The sequence below is a fragment of the Pocillopora verrucosa genome, chromosome 1 (genome assembly GCF_036669915.1).
Source record: "Pocillopora verrucosa isolate sample1 chromosome 1, ASM3666991v2, whole genome shotgun sequence".
In the NCBI taxonomy this organism is placed as follows: domain Eukaryota; kingdom Metazoa; phylum Cnidaria; class Anthozoa; order Scleractinia; family Pocilloporidae; genus Pocillopora; species Pocillopora verrucosa.
Window position 1 is genome coordinate 33398634 of NC_089312.1, and position 23544 is coordinate 33422177.

At 37.8% G+C, this 23544-nt stretch overlaps 3 protein-coding genes across 4 annotated transcripts; 2 read left to right on the plus strand and 1 right to left on the minus strand.

Annotated features, from left to right (window-relative positions):
* Nucleotides 1–67: 67 nt before the first annotated feature.
* Nucleotides 68–5015, minus strand: LOC131772500 (ras-related protein Rab-11A). Its single transcript, XM_059088412.2, has 6 exons — nucleotides 4723–5015; nucleotides 4483–4644; nucleotides 4104–4137; nucleotides 2442–2635; nucleotides 1607–1687; nucleotides 68–1356 (listed from the first exon to the last, which is right to left on the minus strand). Exons 1-6 carry the CDS (start codon nucleotides 4760–4762, stop codon nucleotides 1211–1213), a joined length of 657 nt encoding a protein of 218 aa, XP_058944395.1. The 5' UTR covers nucleotides 4763–5015; the 3' UTR covers nucleotides 68–1210.
* A 1555-nt stretch (nucleotides 5016–6570) lies between these two features.
* Nucleotides 6571–9600, plus strand: LOC136277506 (piggyBac transposable element-derived protein 4-like). Its single transcript, XM_066159758.1, has one exon. It carries the CDS (start codon nucleotides 6959–6961, stop codon nucleotides 8381–8383), a length of 1425 nt encoding a protein of 474 aa, XP_066015855.1. The 5' UTR covers nucleotides 6571–6958; the 3' UTR covers nucleotides 8384–9600.
* A 382-nt stretch (nucleotides 9601–9982) lies between these two features.
* On the plus strand, nucleotides 9983–20515 carry LOC131772537 (ephrin-B2-like). Of its 2 annotated transcripts, none has more exons than XM_059088463.2 (5): nucleotides 9983–10192; nucleotides 12971–13269; nucleotides 17341–17442; nucleotides 17787–18011; nucleotides 19076–20515. In XM_059088463.2, the coding sequence occupies exons 1-5, from the start codon at nucleotides 10083–10085 to the stop codon at nucleotides 19321–19323; spliced, it is 984 nt and encodes a 327-aa protein (XP_058944446.2). In that variant the 5' UTR covers nucleotides 9983–10082; the 3' UTR covers nucleotides 19324–20515. The 2 variants fall into 2 exon arrangements, with proteins under 2 accessions (XP_058944446.2, XP_066015869.1); XM_066159772.1 differs by having other exon boundaries at nucleotides 17341–17441; nucleotides 17777–18011.
* Nucleotides 20516–23544: the final 3029 nt, after the last annotated feature.

A 23544-nucleotide genomic window follows, 5' to 3' on the forward strand; every position in this document is an offset into this window, starting at 1 on the left:
GAGCGCTAATGAGGAATGAGTATGACCAATAAAAAATGATCCCGAAAATAATGTATGACCCACTGGCTTGTAGATAACTCAGGTCTTTATTATTTTGTTCAAAATAATTGCCATGGGAGTTATAGCACAATACTTGCAATATCTCTAAAAATAAGCCAGGAGAGATATAGACAAGTGCTATAGTATTGATTTGATGAATATAAGTAACAGGCGTGCAAGGACCTTCCAAATGACTCATAACAGGATGGGTATTTTTTTTGTCTTCCATCATTACTACTATCGCTGACATCATTAAAAAAAAAGATCTGGAAATCCTTTTTTCTTTTCCTATTTTACAGCTGTGGTAAGAAAATAAACTGTAAAACAAGGAGCTTCATTTGCCAACAAAATAAAAAGATTTTCACTCAGTTTGCAAGAACACATCTTTACAATATTTGCATAGATGCTTGATAAGTTTCCCCCTAAACCTGTTTCAACACAATCACTGAACCATTAATTACAGCAGGAGCACAAGCAAACAAGAGCATGCTATCAGTACATCGACAAGTGATGAATATGAAATTTATGATCATTCTCTGACAGGCTTAAGTCCATATATATACCTATGCATTAAAGGAAATTTATTTGCTTAAAGAAGGTATACTTTGAAGATGAAATTTACTCCATTCAAATATTAAAGTTGAGGATTTACCCATCCTGCATTCACTGACATTTGATTAACACTAGTCAGAGGGAGTAGAACAATAAATGGTAAACTCATCAGCTTTGAAATGTGTAGTCTTTAGAACATGTACAAAATATCATGAATTAGAAATGCAAGGAAAACAAAAAAAGAATAAATGTGCACAAGACTTGAGCCATACTACCATGCACTTTGCCAATTTAAATTGCATATTAATTTACACACACAGACAGAATTTCAGAGTTTCCTCAATTTTGAAACATATTGCCACCATTAAAATCAGTCAAAGTACATATACAATAAAGCTATACATTGAAGGTAACCTTGCCTTAACCAGCTTTTCAACAAGAATTAAACGATAATTTCTTCAGTCTTGTCCTGGACTATTTATTTCTAAAATTAATGTACTATGGAAATACATGTGTACGAAACACCTTTGAAAAGGTTTTGTTATGCTGTAAGTAAAGAGCAGGGCTTAAAGCCCAATGAGTATTTGGACAACAGTAGTCAACTCAGGTTTCTTCTTGACTAAGCATTACAACATTGAACTTTCTTTTTCTGAGCATCTTCATTCGTTGGATGTACGATAATGGGCTGCACATTATTACTTGGTTGGCTCCCATCACCACCAGGTGAATCATGAATTTGTTTTTGGGATACAATGTGGTAGATTTCTAAAAGGCAAAATAAATCATGGTATTAATGGCAATATGAATGGGCAACTCAGCTCCAAAACTTTCAAGTAAATCATAGTTCTAAATTCTCTACAGTGCCATCTTATTACATCTGAACTTACCCTACTGTATGATGATTGATCTATTACACTGATACCACCTTTTCAAAATATGTTTTTCAATTTTTTAAAAGAGCTTAAATATAATTACAGCTTGCAAGAGAATGCTTTTGAAGAAACACTGTACTGACCTGTTAAAATGTTGTGAAATGCCACCTCTACATTTGTTGAGTCAAGAGCTGATGTCTCGATAAATGAAAGACTATTTTTCTCTAAAAAAAAAAAATAAATAACTCTCTCCACATGAAGAATAAAATAAAGGGGCAACATTCATAAAATCACTTTCACTTCTTCTTAGCAGTGTTAAAGTTTATGCAAAATTGTGTGCCCTGTAAATCATACTTTACACCAAAGACACTGTTACCATCAAGAAGAGAGCCCAATTGTTATTGACTACAAATATAACTACAGGTATTTCATAATTCTTCAGTCTAACAAGTACTTTCAGTTCATGATACATCAGGCTACCAATCAGTTTGAAAGTTGAGGGCATTAAAAAATAGTTGGCTGCAAGTTTGTTTTTTCAGATCATATGCAAGACTGGGAACTATTCAGATATAATGTCCACATGTGTTCCCCAAAATTCCCACAAACCCTTGAGCACACTCTGAACCTAAAATAAAATTATGCCCAATGCAGCTACTGGTAAAATGTACACTCTGTTCCACTAAACACAGGGAATTGGCCACTGTACAAAATATCTTAGATGTTATTTCAATAATTGTACAATTTTACTCCAGCAGTCATGGGAAAATGAGATGAAAGAGATGCCTGCTAGGATAGACTGGCCAGTTGTTTTGGCTGGCTGACAGCTTCTGGCACTATAAGTATTTACGGTCAGCAATAGCCAAGTAGGCACTTCAAGCTTCAAATTTAATAATTTCTAGTGTATAGCTGCAATGTGCAAAATGTTAACCAGCATGCAAGGTTACTTTCAAAGTAAACTGGTGGTTATTTCCAAATTACCTGCAAAGGCTTTTGCCTCATCAGTAGGGACTGCACGAAGATGACGAAGATCGCTCTTGTTTCCCACTAGCATTATAACAATATTACTGTCAGCATGATCCCGTAGTTCTTTCAGCCACCTCTCCACATTTTCATAGGTCAAGTGCTTCGCAATATCATACACCAAAAGGGCACCTACAGCTCCTCTGTAATACCTAGAGACAAAACAACTCAGTCAGTGCAGGATTACCTAAAACCCAGTAGAGGACAGACCCACAGATGACATTATCATTAAAAGAACTTTGCTTTTAAATCACACAAAACAAATAAATTCCATGTTGCTGTGTGTCCGTACAGTTATAGATCACAAATGACATAAAAATGTTGTAAAAACATTAGTGTGTGCCACTTTTTTGGTTCCTACCACATTTTGACGTCATCTGTGATCTACATGTTTTACTGCACAGACACACAGCACCATGGAACTTATTAGCAATCAGGGCTCAGAAGAGAAAGGTGTACCATGTGGTGAGATATACAGAGGTTTCATTAACATTAAGAGCATAGGGCATTTGGATTTGGCTACCAGGCATACTTTACGTAAGCTTGAAGAACCTTCCCTCACCCTTAAAGTCATTTTGAGGCAATTCCTAGAAAATTCTGTAAGTTCAAATATGTATTTTTCAAAAAGTCATAGGAAGAAGATACAGAATCCCAGCTTGTACAGTATTTGTTCAGCTGAGATTTTGATGGCAGCTTGTGTTCCCAGCTGGTTAATTTTCCCTGTGCTGGGCTTTTATGAAATCCCTTGATAGAACATTGGTATTACCTAAGCAATTAAGGTAGTACAGCATGTGTTTCTTGTATTTCAATACAAAATTGTGGTCAATATCACTTCAAAATTGTTTGAGTTGTTCTCTGTTTGGTTCCAGGTACAATACCATAGTACAAGAACAGAGGAAACTACAAATCAAAACTAGTATGAAATCATTTCAACCTAAAAATATATGTTGAAGTGTAACATACGCGTGTGCCGGATAATTATTTGACTACTTTTGTGCTGAAGTTGATTCCTAAGAAAAAGTCTTTAAAATAACTAGTAAGCTTCCATGAGGGATAACAGAGAAAGAGAAAGAAAGATAAAAATGGCGAAATGAGCCAATTTTTTTAATCAGTCCAACATCAGTAATGTCATCGTTTATGAACACAATGAGAGACTCCAGTGAGAAAAGTCTACCGACCACACTCACAACAACTTTCAGTATCAAAGTAAAAAAAAGATTTTCATTCATCCTTGATACAATGTTCAGAAAAATTTAGAGGAAATTGCTAGCGGGAAAGAAATAGTTCTCGCATGCAAGACTTCGGTATGACAGGAATATTGACAAGGTTTCTTCGCTAAATATTAGTTAAAACCTTGATCTATTTTAAAATACCCAAATAGGCTCAAAAATAAACTGAATTTCAAACTAGCAAAATTAAAGGAACAACCTTCTGAAAATTCAAGCTACTTCTTAAATAATAATTTCCATAATTGTAATCTTACGCTATCAAACACTTTGGTAAATTATTGTGATACACACCAAAGCGTCGCTCAATTTTGATTGATAAAAACACCAATGATTAGTTAACTGTTACTGGCATTTATATTATGAGTAAATTCAAGATTTTACTAACACTTACGCGCTTGTTATGGCTCTGTATCTTTCTTGTCCAGCTATGAAAAGTGAAACAAGTCAAGAGTCGATCGCGTCAATCTACGATCAATATTGAACACCTCTACAACAGCCGTTTCAACGAGATTTAAAAGTTTGCCATAATTTTTTGAAAACACAAAATGCAACATTAACATTACAACGCTTGAGCCCAACTCTTTGTTAAAATAATGGGTTTCTTCTATGTCAAATAAAAATGCTGTCAACCACATTTAAAACTGGCTTCCGGGAGGAGCGAAGGAAACAACTCCCCCTTGCTACGTAAACTTACACCAGTCCAAAAGATCGAGCGATTTACCTCCTAAACAAACACGAAACTGGTAAACAAAATACCAAACCTATCTTACCAGTGTCCCAGATTTGGGCTTTTATAGTTTTTCCATCCACTTGAATGCTTCTGGTAGCAAATTCCACACCAATGGTCGACTTTGACTCCAAATTAAATTCGTTTCTTGTGAACCTTGAGAGAAGATTTGACTTTCCAACCCCAGAGTCTCCTATTAGAACAACTGATGGAAACGTAACACAAAATTAGAAACTACGCCATCACTTCAAAAGCAAATGAAGCCATGATTTAGCCACATTACCTTTGAAAAGATAGTCATATTCGTCATCTTTCGTCCCCATTGTAGTATCCTTCGAGTAATCCTAGATAAATAATAACGTCTTTCAAATCCTGAATCTGCTGATCACGGCCTCCTCCTCTAAATAGTATTTTTGAAGCCAAAATTTTGGCAAAAAGTTAAAAAAAGGGCTTTATCGATTTGAGATAACGAGAAAATTAAGAAGTAGACCGAACGATGACGAAGATTTTCAAAGGATTGCAGTTGTCACTGACGGGCGGAAGCAAAGCAAAATGGCCGCCCTTCAGGTCTAGGCCTATTCTTCCAAATTTGGGAATGATCTAAGTGCCTGGGAATGAGTCTCGTTGTCATGCCTCACGTAACCATTGCAACGTCACATTCCAAATGTCACGCTTTCCACTCGACCATTTTTCAAAAGCCATTGCTATACGGCAAAAAAGTGGGGGGTTTTGATTATTGGGCTAAAAAAACTGTTCATGATTTTCATTCATTCCAAAAAAGATTAAAAATTAAAATCAAATCGGCCGCAAAGATGATTTGTTTTCTCTAGTCGCACAAAAACTCACCGTGAAACAAAACTCCAGCAAAATTTGTGGCTACATAATTTTCCAAAAGACATATTGGTGACCGGAAGCAGAACTTAAAAAGTAAATAATCGGAAGATTATGCGCTTTGAAAGACAATTTGAGGTAAAGGAAACTCGTATTAACAGAAAAAAATGATAGCCTGAATATACTAATGTTTTGCGGAAGCTATGTCATTTTGCTGATCAAAAAGAAATCGGCTTCTGAAACAAAAACTTGACAAGATATCGATTAAACTCAATTATAAAGAAAGTTGGTTAAAAATAAAGTGTGGGGTGCCTGTGGTTTCTTTCGTAGTTCGAAGTTTGATGGTTTTGATTTTGATAATTTGTGGGATTCGATCTCTCTCTTTGAATCAGTGGATTTTTTCATGCAATGCCCGGAGATGGGAAAAGAGCAAGTTAAAGACAAAAAATTGCCGAAAAATGCCACAGTTCTGATAAAATCAGAATATTAAATATTTGTAATGAATTGGACGCCTTTATATCTCACAGGGCAGTCTTACATGTTATAAAAGTTAACATGCTTAACAACTGGATCAAGATATAAGCACCAAAAAGAGTTCGTTAATGAAGACATTTTAAACTCATGTTTAAGATGATTTTGTAATAGATTAGCGGTAAACTTTGATCGTATTGTCAATTCTGCATTGTGACATGATAGATTAACCAAGGATTTCAATTAGCTTTAACTGCTGAAGCAGCAGACAAACTTTTTACTGGGCGAACAAAAAACTAAACAAAGGTGTTAGTAAATAACAGCGAAAGCAATACGAAGTTAACTTAGGTTAGAACAGCTCACAGACGAGGACTAGAAAGGAATTGAAGTCATAAACATATCATTATTTTGGTAAAGTTCCTCGCATTTCTATAATTCGATGCTACTTGTCTTTCTTTCATTCTTTTCCGCGGGCAAAGGGCAAAAATGATACAAAAAAGTTAAATTCGAATCTTTCATATCCCGATAAATCTCGACCTTAATCGACGACGCTCTCGCGAAGACCACAAACCATTACACTTATCAAAATAAGGCCAAAATTTATGGTCAATGTCATTCTTTGTGCACAGCCACTTGATTCCATGAAATAATTTGCAAGAAAGTTGTGATACGATTGGTGCCAGATACATACCCTAAACGCTGTGATCGGTGCAAGATATCCAAATGCTGTGATATGATTGGTGCGAGATACATACCCTAATGTGGTAATCTGATCGGTGGGAGATACATACCCGTATGCGGCAATCTGATAGGTGCGAGATACATACCCAAATGCGGCGATCTGATCGATGCGAGCAACATGCCATTCTACACGCTAACATGGAATTTTTTTTTTTTTCATAAAAAAAATTACTTAAAAATGGTTCGATTTCCGCTGCTCTTTCGAGTGCGGTCATCGTGGGCTCAATTCCCGAATAGCGACTGGTTATCGAGCCTTACGATTATCGTGCGGCTCCCGGAATATTCCGGGTTTCCGAACATAATTGTTTTATTGGCGAAGAAGTTCGGAATATGTCGGGCTTATGTGGTTTTACGGTCATGGGCCTACCCAAGGGACATAAATTAAGCATCCGACAGAGTTCCGAAGATCCGAGTAGAATAAAAGAATTAATTAGCATGAAATATATTTTGTTGCGCGGTAACACTGATAAACAAAGATGGCGGCCAATATTGTATTTGTTGATGAAGGAACTATCGATGAAGTTGTTGGTGGCGAGGATAGCGATTTTGATGAAAACACGGATAGTTCTGAAAGCAGCGAAGAAGAAGATGACAGAAGAGAAGAAGACAGTGATGGCGAGGGGGAGAGCGAAGAGGAAACCGAAGAAGACAACTGGGTCCTTGGCGATCGTATCCCGCGAAGGTTTGACTTCACAGCTGATCGAGGGTTGAATGTGGAGCTTCCTGACAATCCATCATTCTCTGACTGCTTTCATCTCCTCTTCCCTGAAAACCTATTCGATGAGATTGCATCCCAAACAAATAAATATGCAAAGGAAACAATTGCATCTTTACAGCGAAGAGATCGTTTACCTCAGCACTCGAGGTTTAGAAATTGGCCTGAGGATGGTGTGACATCTGGTGAGATGAAAGCTTTTCTTGCCGTGATAATTGCAATGGGCCTGGTGAATCAAGAGAATATCCAGGATTACTGGTCTACCGACGAGGTTTTATCTACTCCCTTTTTCCCTCAAATTATGTCAAGAGACAAATTTATGAACATTTTAACATTTTTTCACTTGTGCAATAATGATAATTATATTCCTCGAGGACAGGAAGGGTATAACCCAGTAAACAAGCTTGGCACTATATACAGTGTTATCACTGGGAATTTTTCAGATGTCTGGAAGCCAGGCAAAAATATTTGCATAGATGAGGGAATGATTCCATTCAGAGGAAAAGTGCACTTCAAAGTGTACAATCAAGACAAGCCAGATAAGTATGGTGTTAAGTCATACCAGTTGTGTGACTCAAGTAATGGCTATTGTTGTAGGTTTGAAATTTACACTGGTGTAAACCAAGAACCACTCAGTGCTAAAGGCAAAACACATGACTTAGTCATGAGGCTCATGCAACCTTATTTGAATGTGGGTAGGTGTTTGTATGTTAAAAACTACTACACATCACCTACTTTATTTGCTGAGCTCTATAGGCAGAACACTGGGGCCTGTGGAACAGCCCACTACAGGAAAGGTATTCCCCAGAAATTTAAAAGGGCACAAGTGAAAAAAAAAGGTGACAAGTTTGTTATGAACAATGGAACTTTGCTGACAGTTAAATTTAGGGACCGCAGAGTTTTCCAGATGCTGTCATCAGTTCATTCCATTGCAGATGTAGAAGTTGGCCGAAATCACCCTGAAACTGGGCGCCCAATCACTAAACCCGAGATTGTACATGACTACAACAAGTTCATGGGGGCAGTTGACAGGTGTGATCAGGTGGTGGCCTATTCTTGCTTCAGGCGATGCACCATGAAATGGTGGAAGAAAGTGTTCTTCCATCTGTTTTCCTTAAGCGTCCTGAATGCTTATATCCTCTACAAGCAAAGAACCTGGTCACCTGTGCTGCAAAGGACCTTTTGAAGGGAGCTTGTGAAGGAGCTTATTAGGAATTCTGGCATCTCCCATTCTCTCACTCCAATAGGCCGCCCAAGGAGGTCAGCCGAAGGCTTAACCCACCTTCAAGTTGGAGGTCACTTCCCAGAGAAAATACTGGGTACTGGGAAGAAGTCCAACATCACCTGGGCATGTGTGGTTTGCTTTCCTGCTCAAAAGAAGATTCTAAAAAGGACAGGAGATAAAAGGAAGAGGCCAGGGAAGGAGTCTAGCTTTCAGTGCAGTGTCTGTAAAGTAGCACTCTGTATGCAAGACTGCTTCCAGTTGTACCACACTGTTGAGGATTATGTTGCTGCCTACATTTGAAGACATGATGCCAATAATGATAATGTGGATGCTGAAACCAATTGATCAACTGACCATAGCCATTATTCATCTTTTTTTTGGTTTTGTTAGGTTTTGAAGTCAATTCAAACACAGAAATAGATAAATTTAGACCAAAGACCCATTCAACTGAGCTGACTGTTTTGAACTAATTCAAAACCAAACAATGTATATAAATTCCTAATTTGATTATGTGTTAACTTGACAAATATGCAATTTTGCTACTATTTTGAGAAAAAAATGCTCTCACAGTCACAGGAATTGTTTTATCAAGTTGGTGGACTAGGACTTAACTCTGGCTGCCATTTTAGGCTTGTACAGATAATTTCTGGAAGAAATTAATATGATGTGTTATTTGTTAATGTATAACCTTTGACAAAAACATGATTTCATAGCTAAATTTTAAAAGCAACTTAGGTTCAAAGTTTATTATAATAGAATAATCAGAAAGGAAATTTATTAAGCTTTAATTAGATATATAGGTTGTTTGGATTTGATGAAAAGCAAAGCTTTCAATGCTTTTGAAAGGATCAACTGTCGTGTATGAGTGCGTTTCTGAAAATAAAGTCAGTTTAAGGGATTGTAACCTGAACTCAAAGTCAGCATGCTAAGGGTTAAAAAGATATATCTAAAGAATAATAAACATTATGAACTCAAACAAACACATAAAAAAGAACGACGTATATATACCTTGGCGACATTCAAAAATAAAGAAGGAAGTAATGATGCCGTATTTCGTTCTTGCAGAGCGTCACATGATATAGGCTTCTAAATATTGACTCAATATTCGGATAACTGAAACTCGGGATTTTCATGTGACCGTCTGGTATTTTGTCAATTGTTTATAAATAGCTTCACCGCATTTTGAGTTAAGTGAAGGAATATGACGCTTAAGCAGTGAAACAAGCTGAATCAAGAGTATATCTATTTATGTAACAGGGCATTATAGGGAAAAGTCCCATAAAAATCACGAGTTCTTAGAGGTCTGTCACCATGTTCCGCCTCCCAAGAGTTTCATATTTTTTTTCCTTGAAAGAAGTAGACTGGTAATTTGTGTGAAGGAGAAACCATAGTCAACGTTTGAAAGTTAATTAATGTTACAAAACACGACGATGTAAAATAAGGCAAATGATTCGGCGGGGAATGTTTCGTTAATTTTTCCTTGCATTTTCACTTCCGGTCTCGTGATTAACAACACGTAAATTTGTTTGTTTCGAATGCAAATCAACACTTCCGTGAAAAAGCATTTGAGTATCTTGGCAAGGACATATAAGCACGTTCCTCGCTCATTAACAACAGAACAAGTTAGGATCTGTTTCTGTGAGTGTTTGGAAAGTGAAACATGGGAATTGTTAGCCTAATCCAGCGCGCTTGTATAATACTTTCGCTTTTGATTGACTCTGGTAGAAGTGAACTGTATCCATCCATTCAATGGACAAGACATAATCCAAAGTAAGTGCCGCTGCAAACGTTTACATTTCGAGGCTTGTCAACACTTCAGATAACAACTTTAAAAACGTAAAAGAAGGGTTATTAATAGCTTACATCTACGGAATCTATTGTATAAGCAGCCACCGAGGAATGTGAGATGATTCGATTGTTACTGTTCGATTGTTACTTTTTTGCTTAAAAAGATGTCATTGTATTTTAGAGGTAAGGGCAATTTTGGACCAATTTTTTCAATCGACAATGACGTTATATGTTTATGCACTGTGTTGGAAACAAATCTGAAGCGAATCGAAAGGAGAGAAGGAAATTTATCGTTTAATAATTTCGATGGATAATTCTTGCTGCGCGAAAATCTTTTATTAACCCTGGACCTCATGTAGAGGGAACGTGGCTGATGTTTTCGTTTTCTTGAGCTGAAACTTTGCCGTGATTTGAACGATAAGAGCAATAAACTACTTTCTCTTTTTGTTCTCAGTCTGATATACTCTGTTTGTGAGAACAAAGAAAGATTATCATTTGCAAATATGACACAAGTTTACTGAGGTGGATAAACAATATACTTATACAAATGAAAATTTAAGCTCCTGCCGCTTTCATATTGCCTACGAATGCCATCTTTTATATTCATGCTTTCGGAAGCTCTTGAAAAATAACTCACAAACACCTGGTTTGAAGTCCAGCGGTGAAATTCTAAAGAAATTGTCGACATTTACACTATGTCACCAGACCATTAATATTTACGTCAAGTGCAATTTTATTTCTAAGAAAACCAGATACTTGTTAAAACTTTTCCTGTTTTTCTTTCGTCATTTTCTGTTTCTTTCAAGCTAGTTTTATGCTTAACTTAGCAAAAAGAAGACTTATAGGTTGCCAACTTACCACAAGGCTAACCTGCTATAATTCAGTTAATAATTTAAATGCTTATAGCAAGGAAACTCTCTAATGAATTTTGCGAAAAGAAAAGGACTCGCAGAATAATTCCCCTATGCCACCAATATCTCCTCAGAAACTTACTTCCAGCTTGATTGAGAAGGAAATACAAGAATTTTAGCTAATTTTGGTACATCAATTTGCCTTCCAGCCGACGGAGTTTTGGTTGCACACGTATATCACAATCGTTATGCACCTTGCTTCTTGGCGAAAATACCTTATGTATCTAATGATGATGCTAAGAATTTTCGACTTTGCAGAGCGGCGAAAAAATTAATTTGAAGTACTACATATCTTTTATTTTTAGCAAGTTATGGTTCTGAGCATCATACTTATTTTATCCATTGCGTGAAAGCCTTGAAGATCGACTTAGGCAAAATGTTTATCTTTAGTCGATGACGTAATCAGAACAACTTGAATTTCGCTTTTACATAGCTCTCAACTTGGCAAGCCTAAGGAAGAACGTTACATCAAGATACAATGAAAAATCTTTCGCTTGCTATTAAGATAAATCTGTTTCGAATCTGTTTCATGTAAATTTTTATACCTATTTCGAACCATGCTTATTCAAATTTTATTTCATTTTCATAATTAGCCTCAGACCTATTATTATTTCTTCTCTACCATCACAAGGACTTGTGTTAATCTAAAAAATTGCTGGTATTAGTTTTTAATTACTCCAATATGGTATCGAAGTTGGCCTTGGCTTCGCTTCGTCAGAGCAGAAAATAGCCGGAAGGAATGAACTCGATCGTGCTCCTTTGGCGAAAACATCACGTGAGTGCTTAGACGCAGTTACGAAAACAGTTGCTAGATATTTGTTAATGTTGGTGGCTGCCATGTTGATGGGGGATCTTTTTAATCGGTTGCCGAGTAACAAGCTCAGGCAGAAAAGACAATTGCTAAAAGAACATCAATAATGAAAAACAGTTAGCCATTGGTTTTCCTAAGTGCAGGTTTCCCCTGATCTTGCCTGTTGTTATGGGTCTAAACAGGTATTTGTTTGAAACAGATTCAGCTGACTTGTGTTGACCTTTACATCAAGCTTATTTATAGCGATGATACCTGCTGCATGCATAGAATGATGTGACTTTGTTTCTGCTTGTCACACGTTTGTCTGTTACTCACATAGAGATTTTATGAAATCGTATATCAATCCTGAATCCCAAAAAGTCTCAGAAATGGTACATGAGAAATCGTGCTGAAGTGATCGTGAGAAAATTATGCATCTATATTTGCCTAATAATGGAGCCCTTACTCAGCCAAAAAGCTTTTGACATGACATAAGATGTTGACTATGATTATACAGCTTTTTGCTTATCAGTCTAAAGCTCTTAGAAACATTACGGTACTTAGATACAAGAGAAAACACAAGAAAATAACGAACGACTATTCATCGAAGTGGAAGTGACAAAACACCTCCTCGGAAAAGCTGCTCACATCTTAACAGATTATATCCACGGACAAATATCTGTGCCTTTTTTTCGTGCCAAATAGAGACTTTTGTTCATCTAGCCACTGACACTGAGTTTATGATAAAACACTCAGATAATAAGGCACGAAAACACGATTTCAACTCATTTATTCCTGCGACGATTACAATATCGTGCAAATTGCGCTCGAGTTGCTCGCAGGTGAATAGCAAAGGATATCCAGCTGTTCAGAGCCCAGAAAAGAACAGATAACGCTTTGCAGCTGATAAATCGCTCCCTGAGGAATAAGCGTTACATACTTCCCTTTCCATTGGATAGAGATCTATCCAGTGAGTAACGAAAAACTGGAGCCTGGATGCGAGCCCTCGACCTTATTAACAGATCAGTCTCATTCGATCATTTCCATTGTTTGTTGTAGATTTGCATCGAATAGGACACAATGCGTTCACCCAATGTCTAAAGTGATCTTCGTGTGCCCAAACACAGCTACAATAGTAAAAAGACTCGTTCACAGTAGTTATGTAGATCCACAGTACGAAAATCTGTGGCTGGTCAGGAAACAAAGTTACGAGCGGTGTGTAATAAATACGACCACTGATACGAGACTATGGTTGTGCGACGAACCGCTTAAACTGAAATATTACACCGTGACTTTTAAAAGATTCAGCGCCAGCAAGGAGCCCGAATTTCAGCCAGGAAAAGATTACTATATTATAGGTAGGTCCCACCATTTCAAATTATACGATAAGCTGAATTACGTTTTTGATTGGTTCCCGTTATGACCTATTTATGACCTATTAGAGGGGAATACATCGATGACGTCACCATAACAAGTTTATGCTTTTTTGTTGTATTAAACTATAGATTTCATTTTGCCATGAGTCTGTTTCGCAGTAACAGAGCACAGAAAAATGAAATCTATAGTTTAATACAACAAAAAAGCATAAACTTGTTATGGTGACGTCATCGAAATCGAAAGTTAAATTCCCTGACCTTTCCAAGACAACTATGCCTAACATTATCACGCTGGAAACGAAACACTAGTTCTAAATAGTTTCCTATTGACCATAAAAACAATGACGGACAAGCGGCATCCGCTTTCAGTCTCTTAGTTCGGCTGTCTGCAAACCTAAAATCCTCGTCTTCGAAATGTTCTGTACACTTTGGTACGCGATGTTACTTATTTTATCCTAAGATTTCACAGTCTATGTTTTCAAAAAAAACCGAAAAACAACCATGACATCTAAAAATCGAGACGAGACAAAATAATTTGTCAGACAATTTACTGTGATAATAATAATAGTAATCTTTAATGAGGATGCCAACGTCACGAAGTGGTTTACAGAAGGGTCCTCAGAAGAATACTAAGTTTAGATTAAGATCTAGTTAAACATACAAAAATGTAAAAGATTAAAAGAGTATATACAATCATCAAGCATCAAATATAACCAGTTAAGAATACAAGAATGTAAAAGATAAAAAGAATACACAAAGGGTAAAAAGCAAAGAATGTCGTTAAGAATCAAAGATAACTTTGGACAGGCCACGTTTAAAAGCAGACAGTGACTCTGCATTCCTTAATGAAGTGTGTAACCCGTTCCATATATCAGCGCTAAAATTTACTGACGACCAATGACCCCGTCTTCCTGTGGCACTGGATTTGCGAATGTCATCTCTCGATCTTGTGTAGTTACTATGAAATCACCGTTGAATGTGACAGGGATAGAGTGACAGAAATGGTTGTTAATCAATTTATACATAAAAATAACATGATGTTCCTTTCTACGTCGCAATAATGGCTTCCAGCCAAGTCTCTTTAGCGCCTCAGCTGCAGAAAAATGCGCAGGAAGGTCTAAAATGAGGCGAGCGGTCTTATTCTGTAACACTTGTAGCTCAGACATTAAGGAGGCATTCCCGCGATCTCTCCAAATGATATCCCCATAGTCAAAAAGAGGTAAAATGAAACTATTAAAAAACATAATTCTACCATTGAGGGAGAGGTAAGATTTAATACGCCTTAAGAGACTTAACTTTTCACTGATCTTACCACGAATATAATCAATGTGGTCAGTCCAGGAAAACCGGTTATTAATCACAATCCCCAAGTACATATAAGAATCTACATTATCGAGAGGGATATCATCAGCAGAAATAAGGATGGATCCAACTTTGCTTAAGCGGGAACTACTACCAATAAGTAAAAATTTGGATTTCTTAACATTCAGAGTAAGTTGGTTAGCCGGAAGCTATTTACATATACGTCTTAAGTCAGCATAAATCTTGCTTTGTAAATCCACAGTAGATTTGGAGGCGAGATATAGAACGGTGTCATCTGCATTTAAGGTGACCTGACAGAACTGCAAAACGTCAGGTAGATCATTAATGTAAATTATAAATAGAAGCGGGCCCAATATAGAGCCTTGAGCGACGCCAATCGAAACAGGGGCAACTTTGGAGCATACATCATTACAGCTGGTCACTTGTTTTCTGTTCGTAAAGAATGAAGTAAACCAGGCTTTTGGCAGCATGATCAACACCATAATTTGAGAGCTTCTGAAGTAGTATTGTGTGATTGACAGTGTCAAACGCTTTGGCGAGGTCTTAGAATACAGCACCGGTCAGGCAACCATTGTCCGTGGAGTAGAGGATCTGATCAGAAAGCTGAGAGGCGGCAGTAACAATAGATGATTTTAACCTAAATCCAAACTGGTTGGGTGAAATTAAATTATTCTCAGTTATATATGCATAAAACCTAAGTATGAACCACCTTCTCCAAGATCTTGCTTATAGTCGGCAGAATGGGAAATTGGCCTGTAATTAGAAGCGTTCTGTTTATCATCCTTTTTAAACAAGGGTATAACCTTTGCTATTTTCCATTTAGAAGGAAAAGATCTTGTTTGAAGGGATAGATTAATAAGGCCGTTAAAGAAGGAGTAATAACGTCCACAGCATCTTTTAGCGGACGCACGCTAATTTTGTCGAGACCAACGGCCTTATTAGTTTTCAATAAACTGATGGATCTTGAAACAAAATCTTCACTTATCGGTTGTAACATAAAGGTAGAATGGCAGACCATAGCTTTAGCTGTGTACGTCTCAGGAACGATCTTTTCCACAAGGAATTTTCTCACACCCACGAAGTTTGTATTAAAAGCCGAGGCAATAGATTGAGCTGAGGTGAGAAGGGCGCCCTCAGCTAACAGACTGGTAATTCTGGAGGACGTTTTAGAAGAGGGTAGAGTTTATTTGAAGCTCTCCAGAAGTCTTTAGCGCTTGATTTGCTACTGTCAATTATCAGGTTAGTGTAAAAATTGGATTTGGCTTTCTTGATGCTATGGCTGACTTTGTTCCTCAGATCACGGTACAGACGCCAATGAATACTGCATTTATTTCCCTTGGCTTTCTTCAGGTGGTAATCGCGCTTATTCATAAGATCTGTAACGTGAGAGTTCAACCAAGGAATAGAAAGCCTCTGACTCGGCTTGTTCTTTTAGGAGCATGGGATTCGGCAACCTCTGAGAATAGTTTACTCCATGTGTTAATGCAGTCATCGATATCTTCATGGTTGTTTACAGCCACATGCCAAGGTACTTGGCGGAGTTCAGATACAAAGGAATCTCTATTGTAGTTTTTATACGAGCGAAATTGAATCGTGTTTGGTGGAGCTCGATAACGACCGCTCTTCATTGCGCAGTAAACCAAAGAATGATCGCTCAATCCAGGATCTATAACGTCGGACTCGGTAATTTTTCGTTGAGCATTGGTAAAGCACAAGTCGACGAGAGATTCAGAGTGTTCCGTGACGCGTGTTGGAGATTCAATCACTTGCTTGAGATCGTGAAGCTCAGTAATTCCCTTGAGCAATCGTTTCTGAGACGAATTTGCATTTCTCCTTCCAACTGGAAAATCAATGTCAAAGTCACCAAGCACGACCTTGTCAAAGCCAGAGTCAATCTTAGACAGTGACTCACTGAAGTTATCAATAAAATGGTCTTTAGGTTGATCTGGTGGTCTGTAGATACAACCAACCGACAAGAGGTGTACAGATTTTTCGGTTAACTTGAATCCAAACAGCTTCATTTTAATTATTTAGATCTTCGCGAACAGTAAAATTTATAGAATCGCGGCAATAAATTGCCACTCCTCCACCAGCCTTTCTTTGGCGATCCCGCCTCACACAGCTATAGCCAGGCATAAGAATCTCGTCATCAGGCATCATATCATTTCGCCAAGTCTCCGAGAATTATAATAAATGAAACAACTTTGCACCGCCCATGACGAGATTCACTTGATCCATCTTGTGTAGCAGAGTACGAATATTAAGATGAGCTAGAGCTAATCCTCTACTTTTGGGGCCAAACGATAATCCAGAACTGTTTAATTGAAATGTAGGACCAGGTTAAGGACAGATATCACCAGCTAATAGTATAAGACCAGCCAACCGTGCAGATTGAAACACAAATTCGTGGGACCACAGGTTGAAGACTTGAAATATAGCATGGATATTTTACTTTTGAAGCTTATAATCTTGAAGGTATTTATGAAAAGACAAATCAGAATTTGTGGAATATTGTGACAGTTACAAACGCAACACTAGTGGACCATTCTCTACGCTTCGCAGTTAATTGAGTATGGCCGCGACTGTTGTTTACCCATGTCGGACCACGTGACCAATCTATGACGTATGAAGCTGAAAAGGTCTATTAAGCAGGAAGGTTCAGGTTACTTAGTGAGGTGTATGAATTTCTTTGAAAAAATTTTAATAGTTTAAGTTTTTTTTATCGACTAGCAACTTCAGATGGAAGAAAAGAGTCCCTCAACAGTACGTCTGGTGGAAACTGTCGAACAAACAGAATGAAGCTGAAATTCTATGTTTGCACAAGCAATGCAGGCAAGTCGCCGTTAAAAGTTTCAAGGAGAAGCCCTTTCATTTGGAAAACGGAAAAAAGAGGGCTGATTTACAGTGTCACAACTGCTTCCAGGGTCACAAAATTAATTGATCACACTACAGGAAAGGAACGATGATTAAAGTGTTTACAACCAGTGAAAGGAAAGATGACATCGTATTATTTTAGATTAAATTCATTTCATGTTTATGGCAGTCAAATCATTGATTTTACCAAATCATTACGCGTTTTCACAGAAACCTGTAAAAATAAATAAGTTTGGTCCGGTGCAATCTTGCGACCTTTTATTTCTAATTTATTTTAATTTTCGATGTTTCTGTCTTTGTAGATCCACGTTGCAAAAGTGAAGACGAGTGTAATAGGGTCTCTCCAACACAATCTGAATTTACCTCCTCTGACCCTACCAGCCCGACAAAAACTGTTGAATCTCATTCAACTCTCAACTCGTCTCAGCCTACCAGCCGGACAAAAACTGTTGAATCTCATGCAACTCTCAACTCGAACATATCATGTGTAAACAATACTCACCCCACGATAAGAATCATCAATCCTGGTAAGTGAAAGGGCTGACTCGTTCATAATCAGTTCAATGTTACTGGTATTCACTACAAAATGTCACCTGGAATGCTCATGTAACTCAAGCAGTTAAACAAGCAGTAAATAGTAATCCATAAATAAGTTGCAACTTGGAAGACGTTTTATAAGCACCGTCCCTAAGGAATACTGTAACTCAGTTGTACCTCCGTGCTCCTCCACTGTCTCGATAGAGAATGTACACCTGTTTGTCCATGAGTACAACACCCAATCCCTTTTGGAGTGTCGTCAAGAAGATTGAGTGAATTAATAACCCTTTGAACGACTTGAAGAAATGACACGAAGACATAAATTCGAACTATGGAATCATTCATCACTCACGGGTTTATTACGAAACAACAGAATGAAAAGCTACCAGTTGCCTAGTTAGCTCAGTTGATAGAGCACTGCACTGGTATGGCAGAGGTCATTGGGTTCAACTCCCGTAAAAGCCTGAATTTTTTTCAGGATTTATTTCCACTATTGCTTAGGTAGTGTTCATAATTGCGAAGGTTACTCTCATATTCATTTAATAGCCCTTTGCACCACTCCAGGAACCTCCCTGTAAGCTTGATGAAATTTGAATTTTCCAGTCCCTTTCATTTCATCACCCATCCCCTCCCTTGACACTTCGTGGCCGGGATTTCTGAAGGTGGAAGGGGGGTGACCAAATTTGTGCGCGCCACTTTGTTCATTGTGTATAAGCTGGCTATCTGCAGGTATCTCAGGATCCTCCTCTCTGTAAGTGCATTCTTTGGAAAGGAACGGTTCAGGGTTTACCTTCAGGGAGATTCTTTCTTGCCAGTGTGGTAACTATGTTCCTATTAAATCATTTTATCGCAACTGTAGCAAACCTTGTTTTCTAAGTCGCTGTGCTGATTCGGAAAAGCCCTGGTCACCAGGCTCGCATTTTTCTCCAAAGAAAAAACTCTTCGAGGCTTTTTAACCAATGTCATGCGATAATGTATTGAAAAACTGTTCTAAAGGCGAAGACAGTTTTTTTCCAGTCAATAGAGAGATAACAAAAGTGTATTCTTTTTACAGATGATCCTGAAAAAGAAAAGGACGTGTTATCAAGTACATCAGGTTACGAGATTTCTATTGGTTTTCTTGGGGTTATGATCTTTCTTCTGCTAGTTCTTTCCACTATCCTGATGTACAAGCTTCACCTTAAAAGAAAAGTTCCGGCTTCTTCGTCACGTAGCAGTGCGCTTTTGATGAACGAAACGAAAACGAAAGCAGTAATGGCAGCGCAAATGGAGACTCGGAATACCGTGCATAGTTCTGTTTGATTTTGAAAGCGGCCGACTACTTCCACTCGATTTGAGCTTTGGTTGGCTATATCTGCGCTAAGAATGACCAAGATCGGGTGATAATTCTCGGACGATCCTATTGCGTCTTTTCAAGGTGTTTCAAAATGGTTTTGCTAACATGGGTTGACTATTTTCTGACATACCGGGTTTCCATGGCAACAGTAGACTTCAAGAAAGACTTTGCTCGGCTGTTGATAATAATAATAATAATAACTTTATTTAAGTGTCAGTGTATTTTAGCACTGCTGTGCTAATTGGGGACAGTGTTAATAAGGAAACAAATATCGTAAATGAACAGAAACTCGTTAAAAACCCCAACTGGTAGGAGGCAGACCAGTTGGTTATTTACAAAGCGTGCAGGAGTTGAATTCGGGGCCACCGAAGACAAATCCATCCAGTGGCAGGGAGGAGGACTTGAACCCGGGACCTCCGGCTTACAAGTGCAGCGCCCTAACCACTAGGCCACGCTCGCCTCCTCCCTGTTTCAAAAAGCAGTTTGATGTCCCTCATTTTTATCATTTATTCGCAATCAGCATATCAATATTCATCTTTCTTTAGGTAATGGTAATAGGACTAAGTAGAGTCCAATTCGGTCTTAAATCGTACGAGTTTGATTATCCTGACTATTATGATTACAGACCGAACCGGACAACGCGAAGAAACATTACAATTTCCGGGGCAAGACGAATAGCCAAGTTTTAATTAAAGTTTTATTTAATTAGTTGATTTTGATTAAAATAATAGAGTTTTAGTTAAAACAAATACATATAATCGTCAAGAGGCCGTCCCACAAACACGCACAGCAGAAAAGAAAAGATAGACAATCCTCGAAAGGATCCCTGAGTTTATTGATCCTATACAAGAATTTAACATTTCTAGTCCTTTGCCAATATGTGCTAAAATTTACAGTTGGTAATTGTATAATTTTTTATTATCATTTTTCAATGTCAGTTTAAGCAACGCTGTGAAAGAAGCTGAAAGGATGAGCAAAAAGATTTGATAAATTCTTTTCTCCAAGTCATTAATTGGGCCTAATTAGATCCACGCAGAAAATCAAGCAGGAAAACGCGTTTTTAGTAATTTTTAGCATTTTTATACATACACATCGTACGTACGGAGGTTAATTAGTTTATTTATAACCACACTTTTGAAAATTAAAAAATAATTTAAATGCCCATTCATGAACTTGTTGTGTTTTGATCCTTACCTGATTTCTTGTGTAACTAGTTAGTGACTAAGAAGAATTGATACCTAACGTTAAAGTTAACAGACCCACTGAAAAAACTTCGGCTGGCCGCGTGTAACACAACCTACAGATCGACAAAAAGAAGTATAAGCAAACTAAGGTGCCTCGTTCACATTCTACCTTCTTAGTTACTCCGGATTAAGCAAGTGAAATGTTTGAAAAATATGACGAGGAACGCGTTATTTACGAGCGTAAAAGCGATTATGACACCCAGTTCGTGGTCACTTGAAAATTGGTTGTAGCGAAAACAAAAACCTCCGAAAAGAGAATTTAAGAACTAGAACCCGAAAACAAGAACCCCTTCATTTTTTTTTCTTTTCAGTATGATATTGTTATGGTTCCTCGACGGAAACATCCAGAATGAAACACTGGTTTTTCATGGGCATTTGTTCCCCCCGAACTAAGTGCCAGTGACAACCGTGTGAGAACTGTTGGATTTTCAGTTCCTTATTGCTTCCTAAACAGCCCTCATCAAACTTTGAGTGTGGTACTGTAATGGGAAATTTCCCAGCTGAACCAATATGAAACGAAAACTCGAGGTAAAAGCATCGTAGCTGGCATTGCAGATCAGTGTAAAGCTCGATCGATTGTATCATCGATTATGGCCTGTTTTAGATCGTCCTAATCCTGTTCAATAAGATCGACCGTGCTTATTCAAAATTCCACACTTGCATACAGACCCCATCTAACATTTTATTGGCTTTAATTTGAAGTCATTTCGGAGTAACGGGCTGCAATAGAAACTCCACACGGTTTTCATTTAAATTTAATGAAGTTTCGGATTTACAAGTAGAATGACAAATCTGAGGTAGGCTTAAAACAGAATGCAAGACTCCCTAAAAATAAGCCACCTATTATTACATCTACAGAATCAATTAAGTAATAAAATTATCTAAAAATTCGTCAGTGTAACATGTCAGTTATAAAAGACATGCGAAATGATCGCTTGTCCATAAAATTATTGTAAATAGACTAATGATTTAGTAAAGTACAGTGTGAAATTAAAAAAAATCTACATTGAACTTATCATGATAAAAGGCCATCAAATTCTTACGAAAGATCGACAAGGTGTTTGACTCTCTTATACTAAGATGTAGTTCATTCCACAGGCGACAGATTCGAACAAAAAAAGAATTCTTAAAGACGTCAGTCTTAGTCGAAGGGCTAACGCTCGAAACGTCAGCATTTTTACCTTTTACGGTGGCTAATTTACGTTTTCAACCCAGTTGTTAACACTAAATTACTTGCTGAAAGATACATCAAGCGTTAAATGATCAAAGTTTCTCAACGGTTTGATACAAGAGCGAAACAATACATAATCGAAGATATTTAACTTGCATATATTCTTAAAACACTTAAAAAAGTGAACTGAATCATTAATTTCTCTACGATACTGCAAAAGTAATAAATTTAATTTACCGAGGCGCTCTTGCTCCGAATAATCCTTACCAAGAATCTCGTAGCCCTGCGTTGGACATGTTCCAAATTGTTGATGTTTCGTTTGGTATGAGGTGACCATACCACGTTAGCATATTCAAGTCGCGACCGAATCCAAGCAATATAAAGCAATTTCTTTGTACCTATATCAGTTATGTCCCTGCTCGTACGGTAAAGGAGATTAAGCATTCTTTGAGCTTTCGAAGAGATGAGATCAACGTGATTATTCCAGCTCAAATCGTGGCTAACCAAACCCAAGGTAATAGCCTTTATCAATGATTGATCCTATACGAGCCACCCTTAGAACCTTCTACTTCTTGCCATGAAACTCCATTCCCCAGATACGAGACCACTGAAATGTTTGATTCAAGTCATCTTGCAATTTGTCACCGTCATCCCGCCCAAGAATTAAGCGAAAACACTTAGAGTCATCGGCAAAGAGGTGTAACGATGTTTCCTTAGACATTACATTGGGCATATCATTGATAAAAATCAATAAAAAATCAATTGCCGAGCCCTGTTCATTTATGTGGAACTTAAGAACCTCAAACAATTTATACCAGCATCAATTTTCCCATACAAGCTTTAAAGGAGTTTAAAGATAACTTAACTGCTACGCAGCTTGCGGTTTTCAGTTGAGGTCCGATGAAATTGAACCGCCTGTCACCACTCCGCTTCCTTCATGTCTTCTAAGCTTCAGAACGCGCACAAACAATTATCAGCTACGCAGGCTACCACCCACTATCAGAGTAATGCTGAAATACGGAATATGGTTACTGATTTCCTCTCGGTGTGACCTCTTTCTATTTCCTAACCAGTTCTGGGGGGTCGATTTATGTTTTGATTGACTTACTTTATGAGATAATGATCAAACGGATCTTTAAATCCTCTCCAGGCACTGTCACATATAACTAAAACAAGTAAATCCAAGTTTCACCGTGTAGACCTCTTCTACTTGGTTCCTTTTACGGGCAGGTCCATTTATTGCTTTGGATAGACGATTTTAGTCAGAGATTTGCAGTTTTATTAGTACAATGTCAGTTATTGAGATCGTGAGCCTCGTCTGTCTCTTTATTTTGTTCTTAATAATGTTTTTCGTCGTCAAGAACTGCTTAGTCTTGATGCATTTGTGGCGGCAACGAGCGGAACGGGACGGTGCCGTGATGGATGTTCAAGACAGAGAGAACCCGACACTTGATACGCCTCTACAGCCTAGGGTGGTTGAGATGGCTCCCATGGGAATGCATCTTATACCGCGTCAGAAGGGTGTTCAGGAGTCAGGAGGAAACTACATCGACACAGCGATCGGTATACAGCGTATCGCTATGGAGCCAGGTACATTTTTCCATCAAAGAATTGTAAGGCGCCCACTTCCTCGAGAAAACGATGAATAACTCTTCAAAAAAGGTAAGAGAAATTAATCAATAAGTTTTACACTCCTTTTCTCCTATTTCCCTCGCTGCTCTTTCAAGCTACTCCTACAGCCAGTTTTTAGATGTTAAAAATGACTTATTTTA